General features: G+C 39.9%; 1 protein-coding gene across 2 annotated transcripts; it reads left to right on the top strand.

The window, feature by feature from the left end:
• The first annotated feature begins 487 nt into the window (after positions 1 to 487).
• tm9sf2 (transmembrane 9 superfamily member 2) lies at positions 488 to 22,559 on the top strand. Of its 2 annotated transcripts, XM_031877258.1 has the most exons (17): positions 488 to 784; positions 6,738 to 6,805; positions 7,492 to 7,585; positions 8,620 to 8,747; positions 11,756 to 11,885; positions 12,351 to 12,475; positions 12,915 to 13,026; positions 14,561 to 14,640; positions 15,127 to 15,235; positions 15,468 to 15,600; positions 17,617 to 17,736; positions 17,904 to 17,961; positions 18,079 to 18,238; positions 18,368 to 18,519; positions 19,296 to 19,407; positions 20,039 to 20,210; positions 20,913 to 22,559. In XM_031877258.1, the coding sequence occupies exons 1-17, from the start codon at positions 668 to 670 to the stop codon at positions 20,978 to 20,980; spliced, it is 1,938 nt and encodes a 645-aa protein (XP_031733118.1). In that variant the 5' UTR covers positions 488 to 667; the 3' UTR covers positions 20,981 to 22,559. The 2 variants fall into 2 exon arrangements, with proteins under 2 accessions (XP_031733118.1, XP_031733119.1); XM_031877259.1 differs by lacking the exon at positions 6,738 to 6,805 and having other exon boundaries at positions 712 to 784.
• Positions 22,560 to 25,341: the final 2,782 nt, after the last annotated feature.

The raw sequence follows: 25,341 nt of genomic DNA, 5'->3' as shown, positions 1-25,341 counted from the left end.
CAACAACATTGCAAAATTCATGTATGTATTTCGTATGTGCTCCGCCCTCTAATGGGCTTCGCTACTGGCTATGCACATAGAACTGGAGTTACATCTAGGTAACTACTATTTCTCCGCGATCCCACAATGCTCCACTTCTAACATGATACAGGGAAATGTGACTATTGTGGGCAAGAGGAAACAATAGAACATGAGCAAGAGAGAAGGCAGCTAATTGGAAACCTCAGCAAGATAAAACTACATTTTGATATAATAGGCATTCTGCAAAAGAACTCAAGAAGTAAGTGTTATCAAATAATATTTCAGTATCTTAGGCTACCTAATATTACTAATAAAATGTGAGCCCATTTTAAATTGATTTTATTTTATTTAATTAGTTGATTTATTTTGTATTAAAAACTGTAAGTACTAGACATCCTGATCCACACTCCATACCAGTTGGTGGCGGTAATGCACCAATTCATTGTTTGCCAACCGCCAATATACCTCAAAAAAGAAAGAAGGAGAATGCGCCACTTCACGAAGCAGGACTTCCGTCTTGTGACGTGTTTGCCGCTGCAGAACCGGATGCTGGTGGCTGTCCAGTGTAGATGTCAGATGCAGTTTGAACTGCGAAGAGGAGCAAGTTAACTGTCTAAATATTGAGTGAAAATTGGCAGGTGAGAAGATGTTGCGTTGGCTGCTTGGAGCTGCGCTGCTGTCTCGAGCGGTAGGCTTCTACCTCCCGGGTCTGGCACCCGTGAACTTCTGTGAGCCTGGAAAAGACCAAGTCCCAGACTGCAAGGTAAACATAACATGTCACAGATCACCTGTGTAACGTTAGCTGCCAGATGTTGACAACAAAATAACTGAATATCCAATATATAGTGCAACCACTAAATAAATACACAAAAGGCAGTAGCTGGGCTAGCTTACAGTAGTTCTTTATAAACAGTTAGCTTTATGTAACTATATGTAAGGTTGCTAACGTTAGCCAAAAAAAAAAAAAAAAACAGCAAAGCTAACGGATACAAAGATAAGCTAAAGTTAACTGTACAGCCTTAGCTAAATAGATCAAATTATCGTCGATATTCTGGACATCAATCTAGTATCAGATATTTCCAAATTATATTGACTCCTGGTGGCTTAATTAGAATATAAAAACTAAATGATACCCAACTTTTTTGCTCACAGCAACAAACATACTTTATAAGACAAGCCACTAATAGGGTGCCTAGACATGTTAGACTGACTATACTTACTACCACTAGTAAACCAAAGGATGTCACTCTGTTTCTCATGCACACACAGCAAGCATTGCGGCGCTCAGTCCTATATAGAAAGATGTAATAATTTCCAGAATTCACAACATCTTTTTATCTAAGAAAATTTTTTGTTTCAATCAAATCGATCGAATCAATTACTAGCTTTAAGCCTCTGCGGGCAAAACTGTCTCCAGCTATCTAACAAAACCATAAATGAACCTGCATTTATATACTAACTACAACAACGCTAAATCAAATGTTTCTCTTTTTTCTATCATAAAATATGACAGACATGGGGCTGGCCTAAAATTTATAGCACGGTATAATTTTGAAGCATGGACGGTAACGGTGTATGACAGTATATTTTTCCAATATAAATGCTTCTGACAGGGTAATGCACTAGTATAGCAACTGTGTGGCATAATTTCAGCCATCCCAAAGTCAGTGTAAACCAAATACAATTCTAAATGTTTATTTTACTTTTTGTCAACTATAGTGGTTATTTGCAGAAAACACACAATTCAAATGAATAGGAAATAAATAATTGTATTTTTATTGAAAAACTTGGCAATAGTAGTTTTAATGATCTATTATAAGCGTCATAGAGTTAGTGTTAGGAAGTTCAACTGGTCAAAATGTATCTAGTTTATATTGCTGTGAAAACATCTCCTTCTAACAACTGTATATATTCCTCACCAAAAACTACATTTTACAAGATTACATTTGAACACACCATGATAGCATTCTAACTTTTGTCCACTTCTCATTTTCATCTGAAAAAAGCTTAAACATACCATGCAAGTCAACGCAACCTCGTGGAGGAGGCAGAGTTTGTAGACTGTGGAAGACTCATCCATATCCCTGGCAGAGGTCTTTGAGGTAGTTCAAAAGCTCCTTGGTGGCAAGGCGCCAAGGATGGATGAGATTTGCCCTTAGAGGCTGAAGGCTCTGGCTGTTTTAACTGAAATGCTTCTTTCAGTGTCGCATGGAGGTCGGGGACAGTGCCTGTGGAGTGGCAAACTGGGTTTGGGGTTCCCATTTTATGGGATAACTGGGTCCTTACTACAAGCAATCAGGTACTTCTTAAACCAAAGTGATAGCTGTGTCTGTATCTTCAGCCCAAAGTCAAACACGTTTTCCAATGGATGTCAACCTCCGCCAGGGTGCTCCCTTGTCACCGATTCTGTTTGTGATTTTCATGGACAAGATCTCAAGGCACGGCCAGGGGGAGGAGAGTCTATGGTTTGGGGACCTCTGAATTGAGTCTCAACTCTTTGCAGATGATGTGGTTCTAGGGCTCGGCGATATGGCCAAAATCTTTTATCCAGATATAGGTCATTTTTATATCTCTTTGAGAGGACTCAATGCCTTATTCACAGATTCCAGAATATCAAAGTCCTGCCTAGTAAGGAACAGGTGTTGTATTGTCTGCATGGAGGACCTGTGGGAGAGCTTTGTCCTGCACTATGACCCTTTCAATCATTTGTTGCAGGGAGCTTAAAGCCCCACATGGCTTGTGATCAGCTGATGAACATGCAAGCCCAGTTCTGCTTGAGCCTTGGTCAGTTCACGTCTGAGACTTCTCGCAGATGACAATATTTATATATTACACTTTACAGGACAGGTAACGCATGTTATTGTATATTCTATACATTTTTTTCTTGATAAATTATATTTTATTCTTACTATATATACTAGAGGTGCACTCTAAGGGCTGGTAAAAAGTCGTCATGACTTTTGAAAATTGTTTGCAAAGTCAGGGGGCGTATTTTGGATTTTAAGCTTTTAAACTAACTTATATATGCTGGGAAACTCAATTGCAGATTTTTTTTGCCATGTGGCTGTTACTATAAAAACTAAAACATTAACATACAGTAATGCAGTCTAAAATGTAGGGCTTTATAAAAAGTCATTTTTTTACTTTCAAAGTTCTGATTAAGATTTTCGAAAGACGCTTTGGAAGCTTGTAGTTATGTTTTGTGACGTCTGCACCCTAAAAAAAATGATATAGGATTTTATCGCGGATGGCAATAAAAAACACTCGGGATCAACATAAAGTTGATCCTGTATATCGTCACAAGTGACTTAAAAAAGCTGTCTATCTCGCTATCAAGAAGTGAAAAATAGAGCTTGATTTTAAAGAAATACAAAAAAATATTTAAGAAAGAACAGACGTCCACTATTTTTTGTTTATGCAAGGGCATGATTTATGATTACCTTATTTAAGATTGATTGTTTTTCACAAAAAAGGATGTTCACTGAAAAACAATCTATCTGTGAAGCAATACAAACATTTGTTTCTTGACAAAATGTAAGGTAAAGTGAGGTTAAATAGTGCAGAAACAAACGAATACAATAAGTGCAACAAACTAGTATGAATACAATGAGTGCTGAGTGTAAGGCTCAGGGTAGTACTTCTTGAAGAGGTGAGTTTTCAGCATGCGCCGAAAGATGGGCAGCGACTCTGCTGTCCTGACATCAGTGGGGAGTTCATTCCAACATTGTGGAGCCAGGACAGAAAACAGCCGTGACCGGGTCGATCGGCTGCAGGGACCTCTGAGCGACCAATCGCCCCGAGGCAGCAGAGCAAAGTGGTCGGGCAGGGGTGTAGGGCTTCACCATGGTCTGGAGATAGGAAGGAGCTGTTCTTTTCACTGCCCTCTAGGCTAGCACCAGAGTCTTAAACTGGAAGTGAGCTCTTACAGGGAGCCAGTGTAGAGAACGGAGAAGGGAAGTTGTGTGGGAGAACTTGGGGCGATTGAACACCAGGCTAGCTGCAGCTTTCTGGACAAGCTCCAGAGGTCTAATGGCCGGGGCTCCGGCAAGTAGTGAGTTGCAGGATAATATTGTGAATTGCAGTTATTGTGGTCAGGAAACTTAAGACGTGAAATTTTCTAATTGACCAATGCCGAACTGCATTTTTTTTTTTTTTTTTTTTTTCAATAAATTGTGACTTTTGGACTGAGAAGTGAAGACAATTACAGTGGGGAAAAAAGTATTTAGTCAGCCACCAATTGTGCAAGTTCTCCCACTTAAAAAGATGAGAGATGCCTGTAATTTTCATCATAGGTACACTTCAACTATGAGAGACAGAATGGGGGGAAAGAATCCAGGAAATCACATTGTAGGATTTTTAATGAATTAATTGGTAAATTCCTCGGTAAAATAAGTATTTGGTCACCTACAAACAAGCAAGATTTCTGTCTCTCACAGACCTGTAACTTCTTCTTTAAGAGGCTCCTCTGTCCTCCACTCGTTACCTGTATTATTGGCACCTGTTTGAACTCGTTATCAGTATAAAAGACACCTGTCCACAACCTCAAACAGTCACACTCCAAACTCCACTATGGCCAAGACCAAAGAGCTGTCAAAGGACACCAGAAACAAAATTGTAGACCTGCACCATGCTGGGAAGACTGAATCTGCAATAGGTAAGCAGCTTGGTGTGAAGAAATCAACTGTGGGAGCAATTATTAGAAAATGGAAGACATACAAGACCACTGATAGTCTCCCTCGATCTGGGGCTCCACGCAAGATCTCACCCCGTGGGGTCAAAATGATCACAAGAACAGTGAACAAAAATCCCAGAACCACACGGTGGGACCTAGTGAATGACCTGCAGAGAGCTGGGACCAAAGTGACAAAGGCTACCATCAGTAACACACTACGCCGCCAGGGACTCAAATCCTGCAGTGCCAGACGTGTCCCCCCTGCTTAAGCCAGTACATGTCCAGGCCCGTCTGAAGTTTGCTAGAGAGCATTTGGATGATCTAGAAGAGGATTGGGAGAATGTCATATGGTCAGATGAAACCAAAATAGAACTTTTTGGTAAAAACTCAACTCATCGTGTTTGCAGGAGAAAGAATGCCGAGTTGCATCCAAAGAACACCATACCTACTGTGAAGCATGGGGGTGGAAACATCATGCTTTGGGGCTGTTTTTCTGCAAGGGGACCAGGACGACTGATCCGTGTAAAGGAAAGAATGAATTGGGCCATGTATCGTGAGATTTTGAGTGGAAACCTCCTTCCATCAGCAAGGGCATTGAAGATGAAACGTGGCTGGGTCTTTCAGCATGACAATGATCCCAAACACACCGCCCGGGCAACGAAGGAGTGGCTTCGTAAGAAGCATTTCAAGGTCCTGGAGTGGCCTAGCCAGTCTCCAGATCTCAACCCCATAGAAAATCTGTGGAGGGAGTTGAAAGTCCGTGTTGCCCAGCGACAACCCCAAAACATCACTGCTCTAGAGGAGATCTGCATGGAGGAATGGGCCAAAATACCAGCAACAGTGTGTGAAAAGCTTGTGAAGACTTACAGAAAACGTTTGACCTCTGTCATTGCCAACAAAGGGTATATAACAAAGTATTGAGATGAACTTTTGTTATTGACCAAATACTTATTTTCCACCATAATTTGCAAATAAATTCTTTAAAAGTCAGACAATGTGATTTTTGTGGATTTTTTTTTTTTTTTTCTCATTTTGTCTCTCATAGTTGAGGTATACCTATGATGAAAATTACAGGCCTCTCTCATCTTTTTAAGTGGGAGAACTTGCACAATTGGTGGCTGACTAAATACTTTTTTTCCCCACTGTACAATAAACCTGTGCAGCATTAGCAGCCGTTTTGGTGAAGACGGAGCTGAGCTGGAAGGCAAAGCTCTCAATGTACCAGTCCAGCGGAATTCCAACCCTCACCTATGGCCATGAGCTTTGGGTAGTGACCGAAAGAATGAGATTGCAGATACAATCGGCCAAATTGAGCTTCCTTTGTAGGCTACGGAGGTCAGACATCGGTATTGAGCTCAGGGTAGAGCCACTGCTCCTTATTGTCCAAAGGGGCCAGCTGAGGTGGTTCGGGCATCTGATCATGATGCCTCATGAAGCCCTTCCTTTAGAGGTTTTCCAGGCACTTCAAACTGGTAAGAGGCCGGGGTGTAGACACAGAACACACTGGAGAGAGAGTGTTACCTGGGAATGCCACGTTTACCGGACAAAATGAAGGCATCATAATGTAACTCAGTGCAACCTCTGTTGCCATTGTCTATCACCATTAGTCTCTAGCCCTGATCTTCCTTCGTCTGCGCTGCCCGTGTTGCGGTGGCGCAGAACCAGTTGAGGGTCGGCAGAGTTTCACTTTGCATTACGTGACCAGGCATTATCAATACACTTGGCGAGGGGGCTTCAACCACAACAAACGGGACTGTGGTGTATGTATAAAGCATTTATCCTTTGGACTTTTTCATGATTTATTCATTCACCCAAATTACAAAAACAACACATTTTCTTACTTACCCAGAGTATCTAGAACATTGTTTCTGGAAAGACGCATAGCTGTTTTTTAAAATGTTATTGCAATGTCCTCTCAACAAGGTGAAAAAAGACCAATACCAAGCAATCAAGAATCAATAGCTAACAACATGAAAATGAAAGCCTGATTGAAGCAATATTCCTGTCTTGCTAATATGCGTCTGTCTGCTTTGTTTAATTCTAGTCGACCATTGAGCTGTTTGTGAACAGGTTGGATTCAGTGGAGTCTGTTCTGCCTTATGAATATACTGCGTAAGTGCAAGGTGCTTAACACTGTACCAATGTGTCTGTGTTGTAGCTTTTGTATGATTTTATCCCTTTTGAGTTATTCCCTCAGGCTGCACAACTTGCTTCTCTGTGCATTAGTTTTGTCCAAAAGCATTATAGAATTATTGTTGCAGTTTAAAGCTAAAGTGGATAAATAGGTAAATATTGAGCCATTTCACCCATTAAATGCATAAACTGTAACAGAGAACACCTTTACTTATGCTATAAGTTTACTCTTTTCTTTAATTTTTTTTTTTTCATGGCTTTAATCACATGAGACTTAATGTAAATAGTAAATTCTGGTTATGAAAACCATTATTGTGCACATAACTGGATGTAGATTTGCTTCACTCACCAGCCAAAAGTATACGTAAATGGTAATGTATTGAGTGGCTGGTAGATTTTGGAATAATAAAAGTTAATTTCCAACAATGATCAGAACTGTTGAAAGCATGATGATAATTTCAGCGTGATTAAAACAACACAGCAGCAGTTGTCTTATTTCATTCAATGGAGTTTCAACAGTGTGTCTGTACTAATGGAAGCAGAGAGCCTCTACGTCTTATCCATTTTGAGTTCTCTCATCTAGAAATCTACTGTGTAATGTTAATTAAATGGTTTTTAATGTATTCTGCCCCAATATTTTAAACAGTCGCCTCCTGTTTGCGTAGGTTCGACTTTTGCTCAGAGAAAACAATGAAACGTCCATCGGAGAATCTGGGCCAGGTTCTATTTGGGGAGAGGATTGAACCCTCACCATACAAGGTAATACACATCTACAGAAACACACACACAGTCACACACTTTTACAGCAACAAACATTGAGACACTCACTCATTCACTTCACTGTTGAGGGGATGTTGAATTTCTTCAATGAAGTCTGTCAATGGCAAAGTTTACATACACAAAATACACACAGAAGGTTGTTGTTTGCAGATGCAATCTACTCTTTTTAGGCCAGATACAGAAAATTGGATTATAGCTGAGACAACTGGGGGGCTCAGGGGATAGAGTGGGTCCTCCTCTAATCACAAGGTTGGCAGTTCGATCTCTGGCTCCTCCTGTCCGCATGTCTTTGAGCGAGACACTGAATCCCAAGTTGCTCACCTGGCCTCCTGAATGTGATGTTAAAAATGAAGGACTTTTAAGCTCTAGGACTATATTAGGCTGACTAGGGGTGGGCGGTATACCACAAATGAATCGCTTTACATTATGGGGCAGGGTCCTCCTTCCAAAACACATGTAGGTCAAGACCTAATTTTCATTCTTATTTGAGTGAAAACACATTTGCATTTTTTTTAAATATACTTTACTCTCTTAAGATATGTCCCCTTACATTGCCAATAGAGTGAAGATTGGTAGATTCATGTTTTGTGTGTAGTATCCTTTATTAATTTTGTAGTACCCTAATATAATAACGTCACTGCATAACTCCCCGAAAATTCTGTGCTAAAAATTTCTGATCTATCACCCACCCCTAAGACTGAACAGGCAACAACTTTCCCAGGTCCTCACCAGGCTAATGAATATCATCACAGGTTAGGGGTTAAGAATAAGGCATACTTAAGCACACAATTGCTATCATGCTGAAATTCTGGTCAGTGTGTTAAACAAAACTATCCACATAATCACTTTCAATGAGATGTAATACAATGTCAAAAAAAATGATATTTCCAAATGAGTTTAGTTGTAAATGTAGCACAGTGAAGAATGATTATTAATAGTGATGGCAAACAAACAAAACCCAGTTGTTATGGTGTCAAAGAGCATACACATACTAACTATGTCCTGTGTGTCAGTTTGAGTTTAAGAAACCTGCAGCGTGTCAGAAGGTGTGTACCAGAACCTACAACACCAACAACCCATTAGACAAAGCCAAACTGGACTTCCTCAAGAAAGGCATGTTACTCAACTACCAGCATCACTGGTATGTATGGTTCACTGACATACACATATCATAAAGTGAAGGAAAATGCAACCAAATCTTTAAAGACTTACACCTGCACATACACCAAAACACATTAACTGTGTGATGTGGAAAACTTGTAATTTTGGTCAACCTTCATTTTGATAAATAGTAGAAACTATATGAGTTGGTTTGATCAGTTGTCCTAACTTTATGTTGGAAGGAGTAGTAAGGGAAGCGTACTGTCCCCCGAGTGTGTTATTAGCCAACACAATGAGTTTCAGATCACAAGGTGTGTGAGACAGCCATGGGATTATGAGGAGTCCGAGTTGTAAAACAATCCCTGTGGTTCATCAGGCAAGGTATAAATACTGCAACAGCACAGTGGACAAAAGTAGATATGAGTGGAGGCTGACAAGGAAGTGTGCTAGCTCAAAAAAAGGCAAGATGCAGATAAAACTGGCAGTGTTTTAGCCATAGTTTTAACATATCCACAAGTGAACTAATACAACAGAACATGTCAAACTGGACTAAAGTACACAAGAAATGTTGCAACATCTAAGCAGCTTGAAACAATTCAATAAACTCCAACTAAACAGTTTTTGTCCTAGGTGGCTAAAATTTGGACTTTGAAGGTCCGTGTTGCCGTGGCTTGAGGCATTATGTTTTCGGGTTAATTTGTCCGTCCGTCCGGTCCATTCTTGTGTGTGCGATATCTCTCACCTTGAACAAAATTTCTTCGAATTTGTACATTAACTAGAGATGCACCGATCAATCGTCTGCCGGTCAGTCTCATATTTACGATTATTTGCCGGTCACATTTACTCACATGTGGCGCATGATAGTTTTACTTTGGCAAACAGCAGCACAGACGTTGATGTCACAGCCTTGGAGGAACACTCTTTAAAACATTTGGAACAACTAACTTAATGAGACACTTATTATATTGCAATCTATTGCCATGCATGCTGCTCAGAGTAATCACAGTGACAGTCTGCCGTCAGTCTCTCCCCATCACAATCCTGCTTATAACGGAACTAACAGCTGATGTTAACGTTGCATTGACTTGCATTATGATGCCTTCAAGCATTTCTGTAAAAATTAGAATTATTTTTGTATTAAACATCACAATCCAATACGATGAAATTTCAAAAAACACCCAGTGTTTCCACTGGCCGTTAGCAGTTGTAGGAGAACTGCAAGGAGAGGAAGAAGGGAGTGAGACGGCGTCAGGACGTGGGCAAGAGATGGTCTGGTAGTGGATCGAATAAATAAATAAGTATATTACTAACAAACGTGGCGATTTAAAAATGTAACAACAAACAAAACAAAATTGATCCATATAGAACAAGTGGTGGTGGGTGATGTGGTGGTGTCAAATGTGAGGTGGACTTAAATGCTTACAGTGGGTACGGAAAGTATTCAGACCCCTTTAAATTTTTCACTCTTTGTTTCATTGCAGCCATTTGCTAAAATCAAAAAAGTTCATTTTATTTCTCATTAATGTACACTCAGCACCCCATCTTGACAGAAAAAAACAGAAATGTAGAATTTTTTGCAAATTTATTAAAAAAGAAAAACTGAAATATCACATGGTCATAAGTATTCAGACCCTTTGCTGTGACACTCATATTTAACTCACATGCTGTCCATTTCTTCTGATCCTCCTTGAGATGGTTCTACTCCTTCATTGAAGTCCAGCTGTGTTTGATTAAACTGATTGGACTTGATTAGGAAAGGCACACACCTGTCTATATAAGACCTTACAGCTCACAGTGCATGTCAGAGCAAATGAGAATCATGAGGTCGAAGGAGCTGCCCAAGGAGCTCAGAGACAGAATTGTGGCAAGGCATAGATCTGGCCAAGTTTACAAAATAATTTCTGCAGCACTCAAGGTTCCTAAGAGCACAGTGGCCTCCATAATCCTTAAATGGAAGAAGTTTGGGACGACCAGACCTCTTCCTAGACCTGGCTGTCCAGCCAAACTGAGCAATCGTGGAAGAAGAGCCTTGGTGAGAGAGGTAAAGAAGAACCCAAAGATCACTGTGGCTGAGCTCCAGAGATGCAGTAGGGAGATGGGAGAAAGTTCCACAAAGTCAACTATCACTGCAGCCCTCCACCAGTCGGGGCTTTATGGCAGAGTGGCCCGACGGAAGCCTCTCCTCAGTGCAAGACATATGAAAGCCTGCATAGAGTTTGCCAAAAAACACATGATGGACTCCCAGACTATGAGAAATAAGATTCTCTGGACCTCAGACTGGGCCGACGGTTCACCTTCCAACAAGACAATGACCCTAAGCACACAGCTAAAATAACAAAGGAGTGGCTTCGGAACAACTCTGTGACCATTCTTGACTGGCCCAGAGCCCTGACCTAAACCCAATTGAGCATCTCTGGAGAGACCTGAAAATGGCTGTCCACCAACGTTCACCATCCAACCTGACGGAACTGGAGAGGATCTGCAAGGAAGAATGGCAGAGGATCCCCAAATCCAGGTGTGAAAAACTTGTTGCATCATTCCCAAGAAGACTCATGGCTGTACTAGCTCAAAAGGGTGCTTCTACTCAATACTGAGCAAAGGGTGTGAATACTTATGACCATGTGATATTTCAGTTTGTCTTTTTAATAAATTTGCAAAAATTTCTACATTTCTGTTTTTTTCTGTTAAGATGGGGTGCTGAGTGTACATTAATGAGAAATAAAATGAACTTTTTTGATTTTAGCAAATGGCTGCAATGAAACAAAGAGTGAAAAATTTAAAGGGGTCTGAATACTTTCCGTACCCACTGTATGTGAGAATACATATGGAAATACATTAAGGGATGTGTTAAACAGGTAAGTGTATAACACGCTTGGTGCTATTGTGTTATTAAATGTGTCTGCAGATACTTTTTATCGTTATAACATCTTATAAGTCAGTCTCTGGCATGTGTCGTGTAAAAGACCAAGTTCAGTATGCTGTTGTCAGTGCACTGTGTACATTAGTGAGCATCACAGGCTGTTGTTTTGTGTGTGTGTCTGTGTGAAGGATTGTGGATAACATGCCAGTCACTTGGTGCTATGATGTTGAAGATGGACAGAAGTTCTGTAATCCTGGTTTCCCTATTGGCTGTTTCGTCACAGAAGCAGGTCGACCCAAAGATGCCTGCGTGGTCAACGTGAGTGGGTTGCACATGGACACACGCAAAGCCCTCTTCAACAGTATAACTAACATTTAATCAATCCAGCATATTCACAAAAGACTAGTAATTTACAAGATTCAATCTGTATTAAAATTAGACAGTGGTCTCTGTTACATCAGTGACACTGACACTGTTGGCAGCTACTAAATACTGTAACATTAGGTTTTTAAGGCCACTATGCATGGAATCTATCAACCTATTGTCAAAGTTTTTTTGTTCTTGTTTTTTTAACGAGTTAATCTTTAGTGTCTATGGGTCAGATTTGCTGTGGGGTTGAAACGGGTCAGCGGCATGCATCATTGTCTGCCACAGTGTCATTTTGCATTTGTTTCTGCCCACAATGTCAGAATGCTTCTTATCCTACACATAGTTGTTACTGTAATACCACATTATAACCCTGTCTGTGCTTTGAACCTTTTGTGTCTCAATTTTGTTTTCCAGTCTAATTTTAATGAGAAGGATGCTTTTTACATCTTTAACCATGTGGACATCACCATCCATTACCACATCGTTGAGAATGAACAACTGGGAGCTCGATTGGTTGCTGCCAAGATTGAACCCAAAAGGTGACAGTTTTAGCTGGTATGGAGCTGTCCTGAACCAGTGACCTGACATATGATTAATATTACATCCACCTGTCATACAGTTTTGTCATCCTGATGTCATCTTCACCCTTTATATTGCATATATATTTATGCATTGGTTATATTGTTTCATTGTTCATTTGAAACATTTGTTAGAAGCATTCTGGAGCTAGGCACCTATGACTTCAGCTCAATGTGGGGTAATTTTACATTTGGGTCAACTGTAGAACTTTTTGGGGATGCTCCTCTGGTGCTGGCCACTGGTATGAAAGCCATTCATTCCACAGACTAGTAGAATGTTACGGTATTCATTAGCGTTCTTTTAGGTCCTGCCTGTATTGTGATCAGATCTCAATATGCAAATTAACTGGTAAACTTTACTTCTTTAATCTTTTTCTTTTGTCTTACTTTCTCCATCCAGCTATGACAACTCTAATGAAGATAGCCCTGCTTGTTCTGGGGGGCCAAAGTTCCTGAGAAACAAACACACAGGAGTGTTTGAGATCCCATACACTTACTCTGTCAACTTTGTGGTTAGTACAATTGTGCTGTCTCTGTGTTTATGCTGTTTTGTTAGGCTCTAAAGAAGACCTTGGCTAGAAACTGAAAATTGCCCATGCTGGAATGTGGAGGAAGTAAACAACGTAATGACACTCATGTAGTTATGTTAGTTAAAGACATTTCAAATTAAAGATCATCATTGTTGTAATTCAGCCACATTGGAGGATTTTCGAGCATGAACCGCCTTTTTAAGGTCATGCCACAGCATCTCAATCGGATTCAGGTCGGGACTTTGACTAGGCCACTCCAAAGTCTTCATTTTGTTTTTCTTAAGCTATTCAAAGGTGGACTTGCTGGTGTGTTTTGGATCATTGTCCTGCTGCAGAACCCAAGTGCGCTTCAGCTTGAGGTCACGAACAGATGGCCGGATATTCTCCTTCAGGATTTTTTGGTAGACAGCAGAATTCATGGTTCCATTTACCACAGCAAGTCTTCCAGGTCCTGAAGCAGCAAAACAGCCCCAGACCATCACACTACCACCACCATATTTTACTGTTGGTATGATGTTCCTTTTCTGAAATGCCGTGTTACTTTTACACCAGATGTAATGGGACATACACCTTCCAAAAAGTTCAACTTTTGTCTCGTCAGTCCACAGAGTATTTTCCCAAAAGTCTTGGGGATCATCAAGATGTTTTCTGGCAAAACTGAGACGAGCCTTTATGTTCTTTTTGCTCAGCAGTGGTTTTCGTCTTGGAACTCTGCCATGCAGGCCATTTTTGCCCAGTCTCTTTCTTATGGTGGAGTCATGAACACTGACCTTAATTAAGGCAAGTGAGGCCTGCAGTTCTTTGGATGTTGTTCTGGGGTCTTTTGTGACCTCTTGGATGAGTCGTCGCTGCGCTCTTGGGGTAATTTTGGTCGGCCGGCCACTCCTGTGAAGGTTCACCACTGTTCCATGTTTTCGCCATTTGTGGATAATGGCTCTCACTGTGGTTCGCTGGAGTCCCAAAGCTTTAGAAATGGCTTTGTAACCTTTTCCAGACTGATAGATCTCAATTACTTTGTTTCTCATTTGTTCCTGAATTTCTTTGGATCACAGCATGATGTCTAGCTTTTGAGGATCTTTTGGTCTACCTCACTTTGTCAGGCAGGTCCTATTTAAGTGATTTCTTGATTGAGAACAGGTGTGGAAGTAATCAGGCCTGGGTGTGGCTAGAGAAATTGAACTCGGCTTTCCAAAGATGCGATAAACCACAGTTAATTTATGTTTTAACAGGGGGGGGGGCAATCACTTTTTCACACAGGGCCATGTAGGTTTGGATTTTTTTTTTCCCTTAATAATAAAAACCTTCATTTAAAAACTGCATTTTGTGTTTAATTGTGTTATCTTTGTCTAATATTTAAATTTGTTTGATGATCTGAAACATTTAAGTGTGACAAACATGCAAAAAATTAGAAATCAGGAAGGGGGCAAACACTTTTTCACACAACTGTACATACATACATAGATTTGGATGTAAAGGGACGTAACTATGTAAACTGTGTGTATGGTTGCGTCTGTAGGAAGACACGAATATTCGTTGGGCATCTAGATGGGACTATATCCTAGAGTCAATGCCTCACACCAACATCCAGTGGTTCAGGTAAGACTCAAAACACTGACACACATTTGACATCCTTTGTTTTGCCATAATTTGCAACTCTGGAAAAATGTATGAATGCTTTTTGTTTGCTAGAAGTAATTGTGGTTTTGAGCCTATGTTCATGCATTTTCTGCCACTGATGTTTTGAAGTTCATGAACAAAATTTGTTGACACAAAGTCAAGTGGGAATCAGTTTACACATCAAGGTTTGAGAGCATGCAGGGACAGATGTGGAAGTGCTGAGAAAGCAAGCATCTGGATCTTATTAAGCAATAGGGGCCTTCTTTGCTAGATTTTCTAAGCTGCATGCTCTCAGTTTGAGCAGTTTGTGTGTCTTTAAACCATTGATCAACCCTGGTGTCTATTAGCTGACCTGTTGTCTCAAAGTACAGAGACAACCCACTGATACAACATGAATTAAGAAATGAGCCAAATTAGTTAAACAGCCATAACTAACTTGGCTTGGGTGTTTTTTTTCATCCCCAGCATAATGAACTCAATGGTGATTGTGTTGTTCCTGTCTGGAATGGTAGCAATGATCATGCTGAGGACTCTGCATAAAGATATCGCCCGATACAATCAGATGGACTCTGTGGTGAGTACCTGTCTGTGTGGATCACTTCTGATTAAGGAAATTAAGCTGTGGTCTAAAAGTTTGCAAATAGTTCAAAGTTCATAGTTGCAGCAATGATGAACTAACTTTATATTTACTATCATATTCAACATAATCAGACATGGCAATTATGACACTACTAGAACGTGACACAATGATGATGGACATTAGGGGTGTGTTGTCGTCATATCTGTTCATCTGTCTTGTTCTCCAGGAGGATGCTCAGGAGGAGTTTGGGTGGAAGTTGGTCCATGGAGATGTTTTCCGACCTCCCAGGAAGGGAATGCTGCTGTCTGTTTTCCTCGGCTCTGGAACCCAGATCTTCATTATGACCTTCGTCACCCTTTGTATGTCTTTTTAATCTTCATAATTGTTTATAAGAATTTAAAAAAAATAGTCATAGATTCAGGGGTTCCAGGCCTGACTCTTCACCTTACATGCAACATCTCATGGTATCAAATAATTACAAAAAGTCTATTATTCCGGCTTTGAAAAATAGTGTAAAATTGCACAAAATATCTTATGTACTGCCCTGCCTCTCTTCAGGACAACTCAGGGAACATTTACATTGTGCAATGTAACAGATCTTAAAGCAACAGTGTGTAAGATTTAGTGACATCTACTGGTGAGTTGCAGATTGCATGAAGAAGAACATAGACATCCGTCAGTATCAGTCATTCCTCCTGTCCTCTGCCCTCTTGTCTGTCATGTTCATTCTTGTTGCAAAGATGTATTGATAAAGTTTTGGCTTTTTACTCGCAAATACTTTATTGCACGTACAGTAACGAGCGTAGTTCCCGTCAACACAGCTGCATCACTTCACCACAGCTGCATCAAAACTAAACATTAAATAAAAAAACAGTAATGCCGGAGCTTATAAATACTACAATCTTTAATAATTTAGGATCGGGGCCGTTTAATACAGTGTTTCGGTAAACATCCCTACCTTCAAACGCAGATAGCTCTCGCCAGCCGTTCTGGGCTGCTGTAGAAACATGGAGGTGCAACAGGACGTAGATATAAATGGCTTTTTGTAAGCTAAGGAAAACACTACAATTCATAGTTTCAGGTGATTATACACTGATTTAAACAGTTATAAATATTTATATTTAGGTTTTAAACAAATCCCCCAACCCTAATATTTAAGTTAAATTCTAGAAATTTACCAGCCAAAATGAGCTTATCCCAGATATCAAGGTATCGGTATATATCTGCTGATAAGTAACAAGAAATGTGTTGAGGTCATTTAGAATCAGTGTCTCCATTGCAAAGTTTGTGCACCAGAGAACATTGAAGTTTATTTTAAAATAAATAAACTTTTTGATTAATTTCACCGGTTTATACAGATGCACAATAGCGGAGTAAGACTGTGTTCAGTTGAGTTGCAGAGGATCATAAAACTCCCAATTTGGATCCTATCACTGTTTTAAACCAATGATCAGATCATGAGAAAAATAGGGAGAAGCCCCGATTACGTTATTTTGCTGCTGATGCAATTGCCGATCGTTAATGAGCCATATCGGCTGATACAGATTGTTTGTTTTTGTTTTTTTTGTTATAGCAGCTGGTATACAAGTCTCCAGTCTACTTTTTTTCACCACCATCCCAATAATCATTTCAACCACACTGAAGTCAGTGTAGATGGTCAAAGCTGCTAAATGTTATCCTTTTGTGGTCATCTATAGTGGTTATTTGCATGAAAAACACACAATTCAAATGATTAGGAAATTGATCAAAATAAATCTTGGCATGAGTAGGTATCATGATGTATTATAAACTGCTTAGAGATAATGTTAGGAAGTTAAACGGGTCACAATTCCCTTTTTATTATATATTTTTTATTGCTGTGAAAACATCTCCTTCAAACAACTGTATATATTCAAGACATTCAGACATCAGTGTCAGTGAGGCCAGGCGTGGCAGAGACTGACTCCTTTTGTAGCTGAACTGGCATTAAGCGGTGCGCTTTTTGTCAAACTTAGCCATTTATCAGTTTTTTTCCACACTAACTGGCAGCTTGATCACTGACAACAGAGAGATGCCACGTGATAATGCCGTCATTGTACTATTGGCTCACTAGCCTTGTAAGAATCGGGAACCAGATGTCTTCCACGGAGATATACAAAACATTCATTTTGGAACCGTCAAAATTGTAAACATTATTGTATACAATCATAATATTTTTGTTGGGAAAACAATGCTAATATTCTGCACCTTTCTCATAGTTCTGTGGATGTTCTATGTTTTTGAAATGATTTGTCTACATGAAAATGTTATCAATATTTAACCTAAACGATCCAGTATCAGTAGGGCCTTACTTCTCCTAGCGCCAAATGTAAAAATGTAATCTCCCCATTCTCCAGTCTTTGCCTGTCTTGGGTTCCTCTCTCCTGCGAACCGTGGGGCTCTGATGACATGTGCTGTGGTTCTCTGGGTTCTTCTGGGAACTCCTGCTGGATATGTGGCTGCTCGCCTCTACAAATGTAAGTGAGAGAGGAAAAAGGGAAGTGTTTTATGTTGACGGAAAAAGAGAATACGCAGAAAAATGATTCCAGGTAGGGCTGCAGCTAGCGATTATTTTCCTAATCCAGTTTGATTTGATTTCTATAAATCCTTTTCTTCTTTGTCTTTATGTTTGGTTAATTGACAGCTTTTGGAGGAGAGAAGTGGAAGACCAACGTTCTGCTGACAGCCTTTCTCTGTCCTGGGTAAGACTGACTCAAACGCTGAACATAATAATGGACACAACACCAGGGTAGAAGGTTACCAACATGAGAGGAACACTCATTAACTCCTTCATTTACATCCCCTCTGTCTCTGCTCAGGGTGGTATTTGCAGATTTCTTTGTGATGAACTTGATCCTGTGGGGTGAAGGGTCTTCGGCAGCCATGCCATTTGGAACCCTGGTGGCCATATTGGCTCTTTGGTTCTGTATCTCAGTGCCTCTTACCTTTATAGGAGCATACTTTGGCTTCAAGAAGGCAGTAAGTAAATATAAACGTACATCCATTTATAGGTAATGCATTCTGTCATAATTTGCTTTGGAGTAACTATTTCAGGGTGTACCCATGTTTAATTCTCTTCTCTTTCTACACTGTGACTGATTGTTTAAGGGTATTGAGCACCCAGTGCGGACCAATCAGATTCCTCGTCAAGTCCCAGAGCAGTCATTCTACACAAAGCCTTTCCCTGGTATCATCATGGGAGGAATTCTGCCTTTTGGATGTATATTTATTCAGCTGTTCTTCATATTAAACTCCATCTGGTGAGAATAAAGAAACAGTTATTAGTCATAGAAAGTCTAAACACAACTTGCCAGCTCAGTTTTTGTATGGAAAAGCTAAGTATCAGTTCAGTTGTTTTTAGTCAGAGCTGTGGGGAATCGTGAAATGGTGATGCGACTCACAACCTCTGAAAGCCTGAAACACATTAACAGGTATTACAACTAGCCATTCTAGATATAATAAGAAGCACAATTCTGCAACTCCATTGATTTACTTCTCACCTAATCGGAAGCTGATTTTGATTGGGAGAATAAGTATATGACAAATGGAACAGAATACAATCAAGTATAACCTTTTTGTAAAATAGTTGTTTCATACTGTACTTCTGAAGTGTCTCGAGCATAAATACATTGTTCATACTTGTTTTTTAGATTATAGTGGGACATATTATCCTAATTAACTGTATTTTTCTATTGCTGAAAAGTTGCTCATTAAGAGAAATTACCTGACTTTTCATCAACTTCAACGTTGACAGAGTATATGATAACCCCAATTGAATAATCTAATTTGGCAGAACTAGACATTAATGACATGTCAAGGGGTTAAATTCTAACCAGCCAGGGACATTTGTTGCATGTCATAGAAAATCCAATAAAGGCAAAAATGGCAAAAGAAAATAGTCTTTAAAAACATCTACTGTATCTATCACCAAATATGTTGGCAAACCAACAATTTGATGTATTTTCATACAGTGATATGTTTGATCTGTTGTCTTTACTGCAGTCCATTTAAGGACATATTTCTGCCTTTCCTCCAGGTCCCATCAGATGTACTACATGTTTGGCTTCCTTTTCCTTGTCTTCATCATCCTGGTCATCACCTGCTCTGAGGCCACCATCCTGCTTTGCTACTTCCATTTATGTGCTGAGGTAAACAGCACAATTAATGCATTACCATATATTATGTTAAAGAGATGAAATTAAAACTGACGTTTTTGAATTGAAGATGTCAACATCAGCATTTTTTTGTATTATTATTATTATTATTATTTGGCCAGTAATAAACTATCCAAACGTACACAGACTGTACAGCCCTGGTTGCTGCCACAGTCAACACAAAGATGGCTCAGTTAACTCTAGGCCGACACCACACGAGAAGATTATGAGATAGCAGTGTTATTTTGACCGGCTCTCACATCATTTCAGCAGTTGGGTTAAACTTTATGTATTCTTCCCCTGCTGTTTGTTAGTAGTTGGCTTTTTTATATGAATGAAATTATTCATTGCAAGTAATTTGTTTCATTTAGATTGTATGAATCCAGTAGAGGTGGAATGCTGCCCCCTATTCTATGGTTTAGATTTGATTTTGTTCTGACTTCTGTGTTCTTGTGATTGATTTAACACTCGGAGGCATTGATAGGTGGTTCATGGCTCTGGAAACCAGTCTCTGTATAACAGGCGGCACTCACTCTTTCAACCCATTCAGTCAGGGCCTCAATTTACAAAACTGAGTGTTTCCTCCCTTACATCGCAACTCTGGCTGTTGTTTTCATTTTCACAGGACTACCATTGGCAGTGGCGTTCCTTCCTGACTAGCGGCTTCACTGCTGTCTATTTCCTGGTCTACGCCATTCATTACTTCTTCTCTAAGCTGCAAATCACTGGACTGGCCAGCACCATCCTGTACTTTGGATACACCATGATTATGGCTCTCATTTTTTTCTTATTCACAGGTACGTACAGTATATGAAAAAGAATGGAAGGATAATGGTTGATGTATTTTTCCATTTTTGTTTGTCGTGGCTGTCATCTTTCTACTGCACACAGCTACAAAATAGATTATTGGGGTAAAAGGAGAGCTCTCAGTTTAGAGGGTGGAGGGTGCTGTCAGGATGGAGGTGCCATTTCTAGATCATTAGTCCTTCACAGATTGATGATATATTACAGTAAAACGGTATCCAGCGGCAGATGACATCAAGTCTTTTCTATCTGCACAGACTTCAATCATTTTTACAGTTGAAAATGTGTACAACTGTTGTGACCGGGTTCAATTCCAGTGTCGCTATGTGTGATGGGGCCATCCAACATAATTGACAGAACAGTGACATGACCTGAGGCAATCAAACTAACGTGTTCGATTGCCACTTATATTCATCAGATATAATGTAAAGAAAAGAATGCATATCGCTTAAATAAGTACGACTAAATTAGAAATACATTGGACTAGCCTTGGATCAAGTCGGCTGAGTTCTAAGAAACGCTGTAATATTAAACAGTCTTGTAGTGTCGTGACATTGCAACAGGTTGAGAGTTACAGTGCTAAAGAATGTTGATTCATTGGTGGAGCTCCACTGCCTCTCATCCTCACATGTGTATACATTGGTCAAGAAAAATGTGATGTGATATAATAAAAAGTATATCTTGTCTATCCTCAGGTGCAATCGGCTTCTTTGCCTGTTTCTGGTTTGTTACAAAGATCTACAGTGTGGTCAAAGTGGACTGAAGGATACAAACTCAACAGACTATTGACTGGAAATTGGTTTTCTCCCATAAACCTCTGGAACGTTCAGCACTATCAAACTGGACTGAACTTTACAATGTGAACCTTTACTTTCTCATTTCCTCAGGCAGAGAGAACTGTGCCTCCGACAGACGACAACTTTCTTTCGTTGTGAGCCCAAAATGTTTGCGTGTGAGCATGTGACTGGGTTGTAATTTTGAACATAGAGTATCTATCTGCATATATTCTGAACAAGCCTGTTTTCAGTATCTGACACACAGAAAGTCGGTTCATACCATACCACCTTCACACAGTGCAGTGACCCACAGCTGGACTGTGCAGAGAGTGTGTCTGTATTTGGAAATTGCAGTCAGGCAAATAAAGCTGTGAGCGTTTGCTTCTTAACAGCTGTTTTTTCAGAGCTGTTGTGTTGAAACATGCACTTGTCACCATTTTGTGGCTAACATATTGTGTCCCTAAATGTATTTACATCCACATTTCAACACCAAAATGGCTCAATAGGGCTGTTCCAAATTATAGTGGAACAGCTTTCATTTCTCTGAGGTGTGGGGGGGGGGGGGGGGGTGACTGATGAATCCTGCTGATGACAGAAAGCCAAAGTCCAGTCTCACTTTGGTGCCGGCCTCTGTTCTATTAAAGGCAACACACGTCTTGCTGCGTCAAGGATACACCCTCCTGTCCTGTTTCTCAGCAATGACTTGTTCTTGCAAATAATGCAAACTGAGGGATTGAGGGACGTATGTTGTAAAAGGGTCTCTGGAACCTTGCTGCCTTCCTGTTCTGTCTTGTTTCACTTTTTCACAATTGGTCACATTGATTTCTCTATACTGAGCTCACTTTGTAAAAACTTCTCACAGTTCTCTTAAACAACATGCTTGGCTTTATTTTCTGAAACTTAAGTCATTCTAGTGATGCAGTACAAAACAAATGTGTTCACTACACATGCATGCTTAGGACAGCCTCAGATATGAATATACAGCAGTCTGAGTGAACCCTTCTGTATTTGGCCACAAGTTCTCATCCAGGTCACACCATATGTCCGCTCTGACCCCTTTCCTAAGCGGGCACAAGTCTTTCATAATTCAGGAATGAAATGAATATTTGTTTGTTTGTTTTTTAGATGTTAATGTAGCAAATTATAGACTAATTTGAAGAGTTGAAAAGTTGTTTTTCAAACGGTATGCGAGCATGCACAAAGGGGACTGTAAATTCACGGATTTGGAGGTTGCGTATGAGTGAACCAATTTGAGAAATTTAAAAAGATGTTGATTTTTAATGCATTTTGTGTTAAAGCAATAAAAAGTTATCAACTGATGTTTTGCTCAATGAGTTTTGAAAAAACAAATTCAGAACTATGTGTAACCAAATGTAAAAAACAAAACGAATGTATATTCTGAGCCATTAGTGAAGTTTAAGAGACGGACGGAACAGACAGAAATTTAATCCCGTTTGGTATTGAGGCAAGATGATTGGACCAGTCATTGTCCCTCACAACCCAACATTACACGCCACATTATTGCTTTGGTACCAAGCCAGGAATAAATACATTTCTTCACTTTGCTGTCAGTGTGAAATTGGTGTGAGTCATTCTTGTTAGAGCTGACCAACCTGAGACAAACTCACATCCTTCATGCCGTAAGGCTTATTTTCATTAGTTGGTTTGCTCTTGTTCTTGGCTTTCTGTAGAACTGCACTGATTGATGTGAAGCAGGCCATGAATTAGAAGCTTTACCTCGACCTTTTTACCTTCATGGTGTTTGAAACGTGTTTTGTAAGTAACTATGTTATACATACTGGACATTGTATATTCCTGAAGCCAAAGAAAAGCATGGATTAATTCATTCATTCTCGTTGGTTTGGAATTACCTTGGATTATACTTTTGTCTGAGTTTTTAAAAAAAAAAAAAAAAAATTGTTTATCTACTTAATCAAATTTAAGGTATTTAAGATGGAGGCGTTTTAAGAATTGGGACTTAGATATTGAAAAACTAAGAGGCTGTTCAACAGTGGTCAATTTTTATAATGTCAGCTTCATACCAAAATATCACAACAGCAGTGAGTTTAATTATGTAATATATCCTCACATACAAAATGAGTATGTCACTGATACTGACACAGGAGTCAAAGTGTGCAGATGATTTGGTATTGTCACAGCCCAGCACAGGTTGTAACTAAAAATAAGTATATTTTACACAACTAAAAGGTAAATTAACACAAAGACTATCTAAATACAACAAACCAGAGTGAAAGCCAGTGCAGAGGGAAATTGTTGAATATAATCCAGTTGAAAAGAAAGGAAGGACTAGCACCCCTTGCTTTATCTAAGCAGGGGTGTCAAACTCAAGGCCCGCGGGCCGAATCCGGCCCGCCACGTCATTTTATGTGGCCTGCAAATTCGCCAGCAAAAATAAATAAATTTGAAAGTTAGACTTGATAATAAAAAGATTCCCATCGTCGAAATTACGGGATAGAAAGTCAAAATTATGAGATACTTAAACACAACAGTCATAGAAGCAGCTCTTTGGCTGGTTACTGTACATTTGAAATGGAAATGGTTTGTGAGTACATTGAAGACTACTTTAAATGTGGCTTTAAAACACATGAAATACTTCACGTGGGATTGTGCAAACGCACCCTTGAAAGGATTTTAAGCATTGAACAAAGTTATTATAATAACTTGTGTTTGATATTTGGCTTTGATATTTTCTTTAATATTTTGATAGAGTAATGTGTGTTTCTTAACCCTAAATTAAAAGGATTTGTTATAACGTGCTGAAATATATTTTTACACTTGAATAAACAATAATAAAATGCAGAGACAGTTATTTACCAATATGTTAGGAGAAGTTACATTTACACAGTCTTACATTTACAACCGGCCCTTTGAGGGAAACCGTGATGCTGATGTGGCCCACAGTGAAAATGAGTTTGAGACCCCCGATCTAGGTTATTCAAAGTGAGAAGAGGATATTTGTGCACCAGTTGTGTCCTTTTACCTGTAGGCAGATTTCATCATGTCATCCTTGCAGTAGTGGTAACATCCTCCAAATACATACAACTTTCCCACCATTGCTGCTACTCCATGCCTGATATTTGGCTTGTCTGGCATCTCATCCAGCCTCCTCCACTCAATCTTTTTCACCAAACCTAAACCACTGCGTAAGGAGTTTGCAAGCCACAGTTCCCTGCCTGGTATGCGCTGTCCCACATCTAGGTTCAGCTGGTCTCCCCCGACCACAACCAGGGCTGATCCTGGGTTTCTGGAAGGCTGAAACCAAATTTCTTGAGTGCTGAACCATAGAGTTACACCTCTTTGTTTCCGAAGCTCTCCATGCGTAGGTTAATGGCCCTGACCTCTCGAAAGGTCATGAAAGGGAACCGGACTCCGGACATCAGTATGCCAGCCTGGCCCAACCTCTCCTCAGGATCATCAGGATTATCCAGACTAAACTGCACTGTATTATTAGATTATTGGCCTGCTTGTATCACATCATTATTTGACTGAAGTATTATGTACACTTTCTTTTTTATTACACACAATTATGAATGAATGAATGATTTTGCTCTTGATTGTTTTGGATCATCTCTTTCAGGCATGTCTCTGCTGCATTACGTCTCTAGTCGTGTTCTGTCAAATCGTGCGCATTGGCCTCCATTAAAAGTGCACTATACGGGGTTCAGAATGGGATTTCTTTGTTTGAGCACCGCATGACATAATAATTATGTGAAAACCACAGACCCCTATCCATTTCTTGCTCAAAGGGGCTAATTTTGTGGGCAGGTATTTTCATATAGAATCTGCATTTACCTTGGAAAAATAATCATAAAGATGGTTTTCCTTTTTGCATTGCGTGGCTGTTGCGTGAACCAGCACAAGTTTGGATTGAGTTACATTACATGTCAGAATAGTAAGAGAAGTCTACACATGGTAGAAAATCAAAGAGAGAGGTTTGGTGGTTTAAGTGGTGAGGGACATTCCCTAGAATGTAAGAAAGCTCTTGTTGCACCCTCGTCACAAACCGACAGTGACGAGTGAGACTCACAAAGCAAATTATTAACTTAACTTAAAGGCAACATAAATGGCAAGCTTAAACTAACAGCGGCATGTGAAATCAGTAATTTCAGCAGTGCAGGTGAGTCCATGAGTGGAAAGTGTGTAATCTTGTATAGCGTCGAAACAAACCATGATGTCAACCAAAAAACATATGAGTGTCTCAGCCAGGAGACAAGGGCCAAATCCCAATGTACCCCCTTACGGACTCACGGACTTTGAGGCACGCTCCCGCGAAGTCTGTGAGGGTTTAGGGCTGTCCCACTGTCAAATCATCAAGTGTTTGAGGCTC

This window comes from Anarrhichthys ocellatus, unplaced genomic scaffold, assembly GCF_004355925.1.
Source record: "Anarrhichthys ocellatus isolate YVR2014 unplaced genomic scaffold, GSC_Weel_1.0 scaffold131, whole genome shotgun sequence".
NCBI classification, from domain to species: domain Eukaryota; kingdom Metazoa; phylum Chordata; class Actinopteri; order Perciformes; family Anarhichadidae; genus Anarrhichthys; species Anarrhichthys ocellatus.
This window is presented reverse-complemented; position numbering and strand designations above follow the sequence as displayed.

Coding starts and splice junctions, on each gene's coding strand:
- tm9sf2 (XM_031877258.1), top strand. CDS start 668: ATGTTGCGTTGGCTGCTTGGAGCTGCGCTGCTGTCTCGAGCGGTAGGC. Junction 7,586..8,619: donor TTGAACCCTCACCATACAAG/GTAATACACATC, acceptor CCTGTGTGTCAG/TTTGAGTTTAAGAAACCTGC. Junction 12,476..12,914: donor GCCAAGATTGAACCCAAAAG/GTGACAGTTTTA, acceptor TTCTCCATCCAG/CTATGACAACTCTAATGAAG.